Consider the following 14,105-nt stretch of genomic DNA (forward strand, 5'->3'; position numbering starts at 1 on the left):
CGCCAGCGAGGTGGCGGCGCTGCTGGCCGACCCGGCGCTGGGCGTGGCGCGCGAGGAGGCCGTGTTCGAGGCGGCCATGCGCTGGGTGCGCCACGACGCGGCCGGCCCGCCGCGGGCAGCTGCGACGCCTGCTGGAGCACGTGCGCCTGCCCCTGCTGGCGCCCGCTTACTTCCTGGAGAAGGTGGAGGCCGACGAGCTGCTGCAGGCCAGCCGCGAGTGCCGCCCGCTGCTGCTCGAGGCCCGCGCCTGCTTCATCCTGGGCCGCGAGGCTGGCGCGCTGCGGGCCCAGCCGCGGAGGTACGGCCCCCTGCCCCCTTGCCTTCTGCAACCACTCATACCTGCGGTGTCCTTTCATTCACTTAATCGAGCCTCTGGAATGAGATTTGCTCATTCATTCAGCACATACTTCACGGGCTTGGTATTGGGAATTCTGCCCTTGAAGAATTCACAGTCCAGTGGCGGAGAAGCAGGGGTCTCACACCTAGCACACATCCTTCCTCTTGCCCATCCATCCATAATTCTGAGTGCTGCTTCTGTGCAGATCTTGTGCCGGGTGTCTGGGACTTGGAAGTAATTGGAAATACCCTTTACCCTCCAAGAGCTCAGTCTGGTAAGGGATAAAAGTAGGGCCTGGAAAAAAATGCAAGAGGCTTACTCTGCCACCCCTGGAACCCCAGACCAGGAGACTTTGGGTGGAGTAGTCCAAGACGGTCTGTCCCCCTCCCAGGGATAGAAGACAGGACGCCTCCATCTTACCACACTGTGTCTCCAAAACCAAGCTCAGGGCCTGGTATGAAGGAGATGCTCAATATTTGTCAAAGAAATTAGATAGGAAGCCGGTGGCTTGGTTTGAAATTCTGGTGGGGTCAGAAGCCTGAGGGGTTGGTTAGTGGGAGGGGAGAATGTTTTACTGAAAGAGTGTGTATCCTGGTCCAATGGAATTACTAATTAGGGAATGGGTTTAGGAGATGGTTATAGTAGGGGGTAGGCAGCAGAATTAGCAGTCGGGGATGAAGGACAGAAAAGGGTAAAGAGAATGGGTTAGTGGCAGCCAACCTGGGCTTGAATTCCAGCTGTCTCACTTATTGGCTCCATGACTTACAGCAAGACAAAGTCTGTGAGCCTCTGTTTCCTCCTCTGCAAAAGGAATAGTAACCCCTGCCTAATAGAACTATCATAAGAATTAAACGAAGGGCTCGGTAAAGATCCTTTCCCTGTGATTTAGATGTCAGTAGACTGGGGTAAGGATTGGTGACTCTCTTCCCATCGATACTAGGAAAGGAGGTTGGAGGTGGCAGAGTCCAGCATGGGACTGGGAGGCAGGGAGTACAAAAGGGCATAAGGGCATGGAAGGGCAGCAGGATGGTACAGTGTGGTCAACAAAAGGATGAGAGAGGGCCAGAACTTGGGTGTGGCTCAACAGGCATTGGGCTTATCCCCACGCCAGATTCATGGACCTAGCTGAAGTGATCGTGGTCATCGGTGGTTGCGACCGCAAGGGGCTCCTGAAGCTGCCCTTCACCGACGCCTACCATCCAGAGAGCCGGCGCTGGACCCCACTGCCCAGCCTCCCAGGCTACACGCGCTCAGAGTTCGCTGCCTGTGCTCTCCGCAATGACGTCTATGTCTCTGGTGAGGGCAGGGCTGCAGCGGGAGCCCCACAGGATTGGCTCTTTGCCTCCTTCTCACCCCTCTCTTTTCTCCCCAACCTCGAGGTGGGGGTGGGATTTCCCCTGATAACCTACAGCTGTTGGCTGAAGTGGTATGTCGTCCTGCAGGGCCAGTCACTGGTATGACTCTGACCTTCATTCAGCAATGTCCACTTCAATTCGTATTACTATTAATCACTTCTCTTTATTTAGCCAACTATGTGCAGAACATTATGGTACACAGCTTAAATTAGTTACTCAATTTTCCCTACAACCCTATTTTATGGGGAGGTTAAGAATTTTACCATTATCTCAAAAATGGTAAAGCTAGGGGAGACACAGATCGATTTGATACCAATGGATTGTGCCCTCCCTGAGGTCCAGGCCCTAGATAGCGAATAAAACAGTTCCTGCTCCCCTGGAGAAGGGGAGACAGACTTCACTTTACCACCAGACTTTTCAGCTGGACCTTGAAAATCTGGAGGGAACAGCACAGGCAAAGGCATGAAGACAGGAATGTGCAGAAAGGAATCCCAGGTACCCGGGCCTCTAAAGGGTGGGTTGAGTGCACCTGGGAGAGGAGGGGAGGTATTGTAGATGAGGCAGGAAAGGGAGTCAAGTCAGATCAGGGAGGCTTTGACTCCAGGCCTAGGTAGACTGCACTTGTTGTAGGGAGCTATGGGTGTCTGGGAAGGATAGAGAGCAGAAGAATGAGCCAGAAAGGCCTCAGGGAAGATCCAGGCCACACTTTATTACTGGACAACTTATCCAAGGCTACTGATGGCCTGTGAACAACACGTAGGGCCTCTGCCGGGTGCTGGTGGGAATACACAGAGTCAAGGGCTACAAAACAGATCTGGGGCTTGAGTCATGGGCTCAGGCTGAGGGATGCTGTCATGGTTGTCCCTGGGAAGGCTGCTCCTGAGAGGTAAGTCCCTGGTCAGTAATCCCAGAAGGAATGGGGAAGAAGAGTCCACAGTCTGCATTCCAGGGCCTAGCCTCACTGGGCATACCAGTGCTCAGCCTGGGAGACTAGAAGTTCTAGTTCTGGTCATTGATCTAGAGTAAAAGGCCATGGAGCCTTCAGCAGGGCCTTCCTGGTCTCTGAGCCACATCTGAATTTCCTGTCTGTAAACGTGTACAGTAATCCTAACACTTCCTGGAGGGACGAGAACAGACATGAAATCATAACCCTAAACGAGGCAGGTTACTGAGTCACTCTCTACCTTTGCCCATCCCAGTGCAGGTGACCCTGCTTCGCCTCTGTCCCCCACACATTCCTGGTGCTTGTCTTGGGCACACTTTGCACTCTAATCTCCAGCTGAATTCTAAGTGACCCCCTCTTTGCTTCCCAGAGTACAGAGCCTGGCATAACACCATAAGGCACCCAGTGAAGATCAGCTCCTCCCTAAATCTCTCAGGCCTCTCCCCTCAAAACTCCCTGCCCCTTGTCCTAACTCACACCTTCCCACCATTTGTTCAAAGCACATGGTCTACCCTTAACTCTTCCTTGGATCTGGGGACCCTTGTATCTAGGTCTTTAGGGGTGCTGTTGACCCCAAGAAGGCCTGGAGTCAACAGCTGCTTCTCTTTCCCTAGGAGGCCACATCAACAGCCGTGATGTGTGGATGTTTAGTACCCCTCTGCACACCTGGATCAAGGTGGCCTCGCTGCTCAAGGGCAGGTGGAGGCACAAGATGGCAGTCATGCAGGGGCAGGTAGGGACACACAGCAGATGCTGTCCTGTGGCTCAAGGTACAGATCAATGGACTTCCTGGGGGAAGGTCCAAAACACAGTCTCTCTGAAAGATGGGATCTTAAGCACCAAAAAGGAAAGATACTTGCCCAAAGTTACATGATAATGCTAATAATAATACTAATTATGGTAATAGTAATAGTACAGTCTAGTGGTCAGGGGTCAAAAGTGTGGGCTCTGGGACCAAACAGACTAGGTGTAAACTTTGACCCTGCCACTTAAAAAAAAAATCTCTCTTTGGAAGCTACGTCCCGAATTCAGAAAAGAAGAGTGCTTCTTGGGATCACGTAAGTAAGGTGAGAAACTCTCGATAAATTACTAGCTATTGGTGAGCATCAGCTTGGTGCCAGATCGTTGACAGGTCTAATACCCACCCCAGAGATGCGTATCATTATCCCCCGTTAATAGAGAAAACCCGCTGAGGGAGGCCGCCCGGGCGCTGGCGGTGCTGGGATGTACCTCCTGTGTGTCTGGGTTTCTCCGCACGTAGCGGAGGCGGTGGGGCTGAGACGCAGAGAAGGCCTCGAGTCCCCGCGGAGGCTCCCTCGGCACCCCACCCGTGCTTGTCCTCATCCGCAGCTGTTCGCGGTGGGTGGCTTCGACGGCCTTCGGCGCCTGCGCAGTGTAGAACGCTACGACCCCTTCTCCAACACCTGGGCGGCGGCGGCACCCCTCCCCGAAGCCGTGAGCTCCGCTGCAGTGGTGTCCTGCGCGGGCAGCATCTACGTGATCGGGGGCGCTGGGCAGGACGGCGTCAGCACAAACAAGGTGGGACAGGGCGCTGGAGGCCTGCTGTGTGCCGGGCGCAGAGCTGGCACTTTAACATCCTCGTCCGCTTTCCGCTCATCAGCCCTGAGGAGTGACCCCCTTGTTTCAGCAAGGAAGTGAGGTCAGAGAGATGACCCCTAGGCCACACAGCGGGTCCGGACCCAAATATTTGAGCTGGTGCCATATGGGTTTCATAGATCTAAAAAATGAAGTTAAGGCAAGGGTGGGATCAAGTAAAATGTTTTTCCTTCATGCAAAACAAACCCACACACTATTGAAAATTTAGAAAACACAGAGAAATAGAAAAAAAATCACCCATGATCCCACCACCAAAGAATAACTACTCTTAACATTTTGGTGCGTTGCCTTGCAGGCCTCTTCTGAATCTGCTTTTGTGTTTTAGTTTTGTGTTACTGTTAGTAAAATTTTGCAAACTGCTTTTTATTCTCATTTAAATGTAAGCATTTTCCACGTATTTAGAAACTCTTCACAGCCATCATTTCAATGTGTAATAGTCTTTGGGGTGGATGAACCATAGTCTATCAACCAAATTTTCTGTTGCTGGACATTTGGGCTTTCTGTGAATAAAAATCAGTCTTCTTGATAGCAGCTTCCTCCCTCCCCTGATGGCCTCACAAGTCTGTGGTCCTGGGATCTGAATCTTTAAACTGGGATCCCTCACCCTTCCTTATTCCGCACCCCCCTGCCACACACACACCTACCCCTTTCTGAGGCTGGCTGGGGGACTGCCCTCTGGGGCGTCACTGATTCATGATAGGCCATTCCAGGAGTCTCCAGGGAAACAACAGCAAACAGAATAAAGGTGAACGTGAGGGTAGTATAAGCCCTCAGAAACTCGAAGGTGTGAACACCAGTGGGCCCGGGAAGCCTGTGGACAACTGTAGGGATTCCAGCTGCAAGACACCCCAGCTGGAATCCTGTCATGAGCTCAGAGCACTAGGGGGAGGGAAAAGGGTTGACAATGTATGCAATAAGAAATGCGTCTCTACGGAGCGCCTGCTCTCTCCGAGGACCCTCTACAGCACGAGTGCAGATGGTACTTCCGCCTCCTGGGGTGCAGACCTTGCTTGAAAGATGAGGCGGCTTTGGACAAAGGAAGTCCAGGGCTGGGGCCAGAAGGTGGAACCAGACTGAGCACACTTGAGGGCAGGGATGGTAGGTTCTCTGCTCCATCCCCCATGCTAGCTCAAGTCTGGTAGACACAAGTAAATGTGTTGAATGAATCCCCCTGCTGGGGAGGCGGGAGGATGTGGGCAGCAGGGCGGTTGGGGGCTGAGGCTTCACCACAGCCCCTCCTCCTGCCCCTCAGGTGCAGTGCTTTGACCCCAAGGAGGACCGGTGGAGCCTGCGATCACCAGCACCTTTCTCACAGCGGTGTCTCGAGGCTGTCTCCCTTGAGGGCAGCATCTATGTGGTGGGGGGCCTCATGAACAAAATATTCACCTATGACCCTGGCACAGATGTCTGGGGGGAGGCAGCTGTCCTCCCCAGCCCCGTGGTAAGTAGAGGCTCCCGGCACAGCCTTGGTACTGGTTCCATTTCGGGAGCACAAAGTCCCACGTCTAAGGACGTGAAACTCAGGTTGTGAGTGTGTCTCTGGCTCCATGCTAGGCAGTTACACACAGTTCCCTAGCTTTGTCCTCATTCAGAGAATCAGCCTTGTGTTCCGCAGATGAAGAGACCAGCCTGAGGGAGACTGAAGCCTCGCCCAAGGCCGCCAGTTAAGCCGTGTTAAGGCAGAGCATGGAACCCCAGTTCCAAGTGCGTTAGCTTTGGATGAAGGTCTTGGTCTAAATGACCCTGCAGTCTCTTGTCCTGAAGGCCACCAGCTGGCAGCCTGTTGTGGGGAGGTCAGGGTAGAGAAGGGACATGGTAAGTTCCCCTGCTCTAGTAATATCAGAGCAGGGAGGTCGAGGCCCAGGAGGCTCTGGCCCCTGCATTCCTAGCCTCCCCCCTCTTGTCCCCTTCCCTGAAACTCCAAAGAGATACATAAGGGTGTGATTGGATTGGTGGTGCCGGCCAGTTCTGACCTTCAGTGATTCTAAGAGCTTGAGATTTTTGGCATCTCTGAGTCTTAGGGCAGTGGCAGTGGTGGTGGTGGCGGTGATTGTTGTCACTGTTCCTGGAGTGCTTACTGTCTTCCTGGCACTATGTAAAATGCTTTACATGCTTACCCCCATTAACTGTTAGGCAACCTTATGAAGAAGGCACTATTATTCTTACTTTGCAGGGGAGGAAACTGAGGCCCAGAGAGCTTAAGTGACTTGTCTAAGGCCATTTAGTAAGCTCAGGCTCCACCAGAGCTTGAACTCAAATCCACCCAGTTCTTGCCTTTCTGCCTGCCTTGCCAGACTGCCTACTCATATTCTGTGGGTCAAGGTTTCAGTGTCTGGCCTGGCCAGCTAGGGACAGAGGGAGCCCCACACTGGACCCCATAGCTTATTATCTCTCTGTTTGTCTCCCCAGGAGAGCTGTGGCGTGACTGTGTGTGACGGGAAGATCCACATCCTTGGTGGGCGGGATGATCTCGGGGAGAGCACCGACAAGGTCTTCACCTTTGACCCCAACAATGGGCAGGTGGAGGCCCAGCCGTCCCTACAGCGCTGCACCAGCTCCCATGGCTGCATCACCATTATTCAGAGCCTGGGCAGGTAACTCAGACTTGAATAGCCTGAGCCAGGAAGCAGAGAAAGGAGGGTTTCAGGCTCACCACGGCTCCCCTCATGGTACCTCCATGTAAATAGCCCCTTAATTTATTGCCCCCCTTTCTTGTAGAAATAAAACCTCCTTTAAGATTGGGTCTGTGTTCCAGCTCAAGCCTCCTTTGTCTGGAGAAGTAATGCCCAGTATCTGCTCCCTGCTTTGACTCTTTACAAAGCTCCTTCATATGTTACCTTGTTTACCTTCAAAATGGCAGTGTGGATATGTTTTAAAAATTCTGAAATATTTCATGCATAAAAAGTATATATTTTTGTACAGTTTAAGAATTACAATAAAATCTGTTTCCACCATCTAGCTTAAGAAATAGATTGTTGGGGCGCCTGGGTGGCACAGCAGTTAAGCGTCTGCCTTCGGCTCAGGGCGTGATCCCAGAGTTATGGGATCGAGCCCCACATCAGGCCTCTGCTGTGAGCCTGCTTCTTCCTCTCCCACTCCCCCTGCTTGTGTTCCCTCTCTCGCTGGCTGTCTCTATCTCTGTCGAATAAATAAATAAAATCTTTAAAAAAAAAAATAGATTGTTACAAATGCCTTTGTAGGTACCTCCATTTCCAAACCCACTCCTTCCCACATTCCTCCCAGAAGTAATCACTGTCCTTAAATTTGAGGTTACTGCATTTTTTTTAACTTTTAATAAGCTAGTTATTAAGATTTGTATCTTACAGAAAAGGAACTGCCCATCCTCTGCTGTGAGCCTGCTTCTTCCTCTCCCACTCCCCCTGCTTGTGTTCCCTCTCTCACTGGCTGTCTCTATCTCTGTCAAATAAATAAATAAAATCTTTAAAAAAAAAAAAAAAGAAAAAAAAAAGAAAAGGAACTGCCTTAAAAGACCAGGAGACTTGCCCAAGATCACATACTTAGTAACTGGCAGAGTCCATGACTCATGAGATTTCGTGAAGCTTCAGAATCTATGAAGCACTTCTGGTCAGGATGTTTCTCTTTCTAAACCATCCTCTCCAATTCAAACACTTAGCAATAACAGATAAAATTAAAAGCCAAACAATTAAAAAGATAGAGGCTTGGGCTTACAAGTAAGCAAACATGTCCAAGGACCAGAAACAGTGGAATTATAAAACCATGAGAAAGGGTGAAGCTCCAGCTCTGGGGTTCAGACTCTAGGATAAAGCTTTAAAAAAAGGGGATTACAAACCAGCCTCACTGCTAGAAGCCAGGGCCAAGGTAGGGCTCTCCGCCTCATCAAAGAACTAGAAACAAAACCGAAAACAGTTGTGGGATGCTGAGCGGCCCTGAGGCCAAGGCTCGCAGCAAACTGCAGGCCCAGGGTAGCAGGCACCGGAGCCCCAGGCCTGAGAACCCAGCCAGCCCAGCTCTGCACCTGGACCTGTGAGATCCCCCACACTGCCAGCGGGCCTGAGCCCCTCATGCCATCATAAGCACCCGGGTGGCCTGAGGCTCTACAGGCAGCAACAGAAAACTGCTAGAGGGGGAAGGATGAGCTCAGAGGAAAGAGGGGACAAAAGATGTCACATATTCTGTGAGGCAGAGACCCAGTGGGTTCAGGTCCTATGCCTGTGTTTCTGAGGCCCAGAGGAGCTGGCCAGGTCCCATCTGGGGCCCCCCATCATGTGCACTCAGATTGCCTTTTGAAGAGCTATCATCTGCTCCTCGCATCCCCTCCGGCACCGGGCCAGCCCCATGCCCCTCCCTGTCTTCCAAACCCCCGGGGTCCTATCTGTGGGGTCTCTCCAGCTGGGGCTGGCCCATCACAGCCCAGCACAAAGGCCTGGGTCCCAGCTGAGCTGCTACCCTCTGATTATCTCAGATTAGGAAGCCTGTGACCATCTGGACACAGCTGATAATGGCAGGAGGGGAGGGGAGTGGTGAGGATGCCCAGCCCCTCAGAGCCTGCCTGTCCCCACCCCACAGATAACACCCAGGACAAAGCAAAAAAGGTGCTGTACTGTTTGACCACCCAAGCCAAAGCCTGAGTGGTAAAGGGGCAAATTCAGGGTAAGATCTTGAGAACATGGGTACCTCACCCGGGCTGGGCACTTCCTGTGTGCCAAGCAGACCACCCCATTTCCCCAACAATGACCATTTGTGCTCTCCCATCCAAGTGCCAGTGCGCTTTCCTGCTTTTTGCCTGGGCAGATCCGACAGCCTCTACTTCAGAGCTGACCCCTCTCTCCTTATGCCCTTCCTTATCTGCCCCTCTTTTACCACCAGGCATGTGGCCAGGCCTTACACGTGACATGTCTTCCCTGACATACCCATAGAATGCCTCCCGAGGAAGGAAAGGTGTTAGCTTTATTTCTCTATCCCCCAGTGCCCAGAAAAAGAGCCCACCCCGCTCCCACCCCGGTACGCTGTATCGAAGCTTCCTGGATTTCTACTTTATACCTAGGAGGTAGGTACTACTGCCCCACTTACCAATAAGGAAATAGAGACTCAGGGCTGTGAAGTGATTTGTCTACTAATGTCACTGGTCTGGTGAGTGGCGACAGAGCCAGGATTCTACCCTGGGTCCAGCCACCTCCAAAGCCAGCTGTCTCCATGCAGCCTCACCCAGGCTCTGCGAATCTGAGAGAGCTAATCTGAGACAACAGTGTTGAGGGCGGCACCTGAATTATTTAGAAGTAGAAAAGACAGTTGTCCTCCCGTATCTGTGGGGGATACATCCCAAGACCCCCAGTGGATGCCTGAAACCACAGACGGTAGCAAACCCTGCACACACGCTGTTTTTCCTACATATACATACACAACTAGGATAAAGTTTAATGTGTAAATTAGGCACAGTAATAATAGATTTAAAGTAACTAATAATTAACATATAAAAATTGTAATATGCTATAATAAAGGTTATGTGAATGTGGGCTCCCTCAAAATACCTTTGTGCTATACTTATCCTTCTTCCTGTGATGATGTGAGATAAAATGCCTACAGGATGAGATGACACGAGTGAACGACACAGCCGTCACGATGCAGCATGAGGCTACTACTGACCGAAGTCAGGAGGATCGTCTGCTTCCAGAATGCGGCTGATCTCAGGTAACTGAAATCACAGAAAGTGAAACCACGGATAAGGGGGTGGGGGGAACTACCGTACATCATTTCCACCGTGGGAAATCCCAGCCTCTTGGGATTTGGTCCCTGCCCTTAGGGGCTTCCAGTTGGATGAGGGGGAGACATGGTTCATCTCCCCGGTGAGTGAGGCTCACACAACACGATACAAAGCAAAAGGTTACACATCCATGTGTCCTCATTTCCTAGGACTGTGGGTTTGACCCAAAACCAAATATGGAGGGCCTCCCTGGCTCCTAGCCCACGGCTCCTTCACCCCACCTAGGCTGCCTGCTGAATGGGAGGGACTGTCACTATCCAATAGGAAACCAGACCACAAGTTCTGAGTATATGACTCCTTAGCCACGTGGATGTGCCATACTCTCCCCAGCTGAGAACAATTAACTCTTCATATGCCATCAGAAGCCATGGGACCCAAATTTAGTTTTTAGTTTCTTTTTTGAGAAGTTCTGTTTGTAAGGATTGATATTTTATCACTGTTATTCTTAGTGGGCTTCTAAAAAACAGTGAGGAATTTACTTACCTTTCAAAAAAGACATAAAACTCATTCTATCTTACAATCCCCATATGGATTCATCAGGTTCTTTTATAAATCTAAAGTATATTATGTGATCATGATGAATTTATTTTTCCTGTCTTTAAAAATTTTGCTATTTCATTCATCCTAAAAATTATTTCATGTTACTCAACAGTTATTCCCAAACAAGACTACAATGACAAAATGGAGGATGGTATTGCCCAGAAGATGGACTAGTGAATATACCATCACTATTACATCATCCTTCAGTTTCCATACTGTATTCCCTAAAGTACTATAGATCATCTTTCAAGAAGGTACAAGTCCAGAGACGTTGGCTGAGAATTCAAGATTTTTCATTTTCCACCCATAATGACAAAAGAGAAGAAAACGGACAGAGGATCTTTCACACTTAATACAGACAAATCAGAAAATGAATGCAGAGACACAAGGGAGCACTCTTAGTCTCTGAGGATGGGGAAATTGTTCATATAATCAAAATCTTTCCTACATGAATTTTCTTAAACTCAAGAATTGGTAAGTGAACAACGTATTTCTAAAAACAGAAAGGAAATACAGCATTTTAAGTCATTCAACAGGAAGGATTTCATCGCACAATATTTTCTGACAAAGACCTGTACTATCCTGTTTTGTACAGTATTCATCTTTTATGATGCCCATGCCCCCAAATTTATTTGATATAGTTTGTTACAGTTCATAAGTGGAGACATGCTGAGGCAGCTGTGTACTAGGGTGACCGCAGGGAAACAGATGCTGTAGAGATTTTAAAAATTCATTAGATTTGTCATTCAAATTGATCTTTATAAACCCAAAAGCAAAAATGTTAATTATGGAACAGAGAAAATGACTGTCTTCTCTTCAACATTATGAGCCATCAAAAATTTTTCAAGTATTCCATGTTGACAATGCAAGTGCAAAATTAAACAAAACCAAAACCAAAATCCCAGAAGGAAAAAGCTAGAACCTACTAGAGATATATTTGAAACCTGGGACCAGTAGTTATAAGATCAATACATTCCAGCTTCACACATAGTGATTTAATTGCATTCAAGGGACGGTGCTCTTTTTGGGTATATAGGTCTTCCAGGCAAGGAAAATATGAAATTGTTTGCTGTTTTAATTCACATACATATGTACGTATATACACATACATTTACAAGTATCTATTTGCATGAACATATGAATGGCAGTTTTATTGAGATGTAATTCGTATCTCATAAAACCCACCCATTTAGTGTTTTTTTGTATATTCAGAATGATGTTACTGCTTGCTAAAATTGTATTTTTTTTTTTTAAGATTTTATTTATTTACTTGACACAGAGAGAGCACACAAGCCGGGGGAGCAGGAGAGGGAGAAGGAGGCTCCCTGCCGAGCAGGGAACCCATGTAGGACTCAATCCCAGGACCCTGGGATCATGACCAGAGCCGAAGGCAGTCGCTTAACTGAGCAACCCAGGTGTCCCAAAATTTTAGTATTTTTAAATACTTATCTGAATACTTGTAAAATTTATAAAATGGTTTTCCACTTTCCCTTCTTACTTCTGTAAATTATCTGTAAAGTGACTTAAAATATAAAAGGTAGGGTGTCTATTAGACTCAGATGGTAAATAGCGACAGCTATTTTTCCTGTTGTATTGAGGGAAAACCAGTGAGCAAAGATCCATCACCTCTGGTCTCCCATCCCTGAAGGGAAAGCGGCCTTATTGCTGGGTCTGTTCTCCCTCTCCTCCCTCTAAAGAGCAAAAAATATTCTTAAAGGCCAGGGGAGCCCTATCCTCTCTCAGCAATTTGGGATTCAAAGGGTCCAGCTCCTCCGGCTCACCAAAGGACTGGTGGGAGCAGGCTGGTCATGGGGGCAGTCCTTGGCGAGCCAGTAAAGGTGGAGGGTGGGATGAACCCATCACAGCAGCCCTCCCCCATCAGTGGACAAAGGCCCAGCTGCACCTGGCTGGCCAAGCTGCTAGTACAACACTGGACTGAGCAGCAGAGGCATGGTCTCATGTGAATTTCAGAGCCACGGGGACTCTTATTTGTAAAAATGAGGGTTTAGAATCAAGTAAGTTGTTCCCAATCTAGGGCTCCATATTTGTTCTCAAACCCGAAGTAGGGATCTTGACATAGTCTAAATATTTTCCAAAGCCTAAGAGAAATCACACATTCCCCTAAGATGTATGATGTGGGTTAAAGTTGATATAAAATGAAGCTAGTAATGCAACTGGCCCATTACAGGGATGTTCAGAAGATTAATGAAATGTTTACAGCAAGCTCAGGGAGGTAACAATTATTTCTCACCAAGAACACGTTGCTTATCAAGTTATAAATGTAGTTTCGATCAATAACAAATAGGGAAATGGTTTGTTTCATAGATAAAGTAACATCAAAGTCTCATGTTCCTGAGGAAGAAAAAAGTAGTAAGAAAACCTATCTTTTGAGGTTGAAAATGTTGACTCTCAAAGATACTTGAATGCTTTCCCGCCCTGGTGTTGGCAAGCCCTAACACGTAGCAGCTACATTGATACAAAGCAACACCAGAGCTCAGGAACATTCACAGGTGGAACATGGCATGGTAAAAGGCCAAATTCACCACCTGTAAAATGGGGTAGTGAGACCTGACCAGCGATGCCCACTTCACAATACAAGCAGAAACCAGAGTTTCTTTTTTTTTTTAAACGCATTGNATGGGGTAGTGAGACCTGACCAGCGATGCCCACTTCACAATACAAGCAGAAACCAGAGTTTCTTTTTTTTTTTAAACGCATTGTTGCTTTTTTTTTTTTTTAAAGATTTTATTTATTTGACAGAGATAGAGACAGCCAGCGAGAGAGGGAACACAAGCAGGGGGAGTGGGAGAGGAAGAAGCAGGCTCATAGCGGAGGAGCCCAATGTGGGGGCTCGATCCCATAACTCTGGGATCACGCCCTGAGCCGAAGGCAGACGCTTAACCGCTGTGCCACCCAGGCGCCCCATAAACCACGGTTTCTACGGTCAGAGCCCTTAGTTAGGATGGGGAGAATCCAATACCATGAAGTTAAGCCATTGATTCCCAAGAGGATATGCTTAAGTACTCACTAGTAACATCATCTAACATTGACTGAGGACTTCCTATGGGTCAGGCACTGTGCTATGAAATCACAGGCAGATGAGAGAGGCTCAGAGATGTTAACTGATGTCCCCATGCTCATTCTGCTATGAGACTGTGAACCTGATTTTGAACTCAAGAGTCTGGCTGGAAGGCCTGGGCTCTTAGCTGTTGTCTCCAGAGATAATACGCTAGATGATAAACACTACAGACAGGTACTGATAGTTAGGTCTTCTTTAACTCCCAACAGCCCCGTGAGATGCTGAGGATCGGGAAGATTCACCCTCGGCAGATCAGTGCTGCTCTCACATTTGAACCCAGGTCTGACTGCAAAGCTTAGTTTCTCCCCACCTTTCAAATCTTTTTGAAACACTGCAGAGAAAGGTATCCTCCACTCCACCAGGCTTGAACATTTCCATAGCCTTTGCCTGATTTCCCAGCTAGAGGGCTGGCTGATTGGAGGTGAGGAGCAGACCCCACACATCACCCTGCTGTAGGCTCCAGAGGAAGATTCTGTCTGGAGGCAGATCCC

The 14,105-nt window shown here is 48.8% G+C and overlaps 1 protein-coding gene across 1 annotated transcript; it reads left to right on the top strand.

Annotated features, from left to right (window-relative positions):
• The first annotated feature begins 76 nt into the window (after positions 1 to 76).
• KLHL35 (kelch like family member 35) lies at positions 77 to 7,227 on the top strand. Its single transcript, XM_034666322.1, is given in 7 exon segments — positions 77 to 100; positions 102 to 298; positions 1,449 to 1,633; positions 3,250 to 3,368; positions 3,986 to 4,174; positions 5,505 to 5,693; positions 6,662 to 7,227. Coding segments are annotated over 7 exon segments (1,092 nt in total). The 3' UTR covers positions 6,851 to 7,227.
• Positions 7,228 to 14,105: the final 6,878 nt, after the last annotated feature.

This window comes from Ailuropoda melanoleuca, chromosome 8 (genome assembly GCF_002007445.2).
Source record: "Ailuropoda melanoleuca isolate Jingjing chromosome 8, ASM200744v2, whole genome shotgun sequence".
NCBI classification, from domain to species: domain Eukaryota; kingdom Metazoa; phylum Chordata; class Mammalia; order Carnivora; family Ursidae; genus Ailuropoda; species Ailuropoda melanoleuca.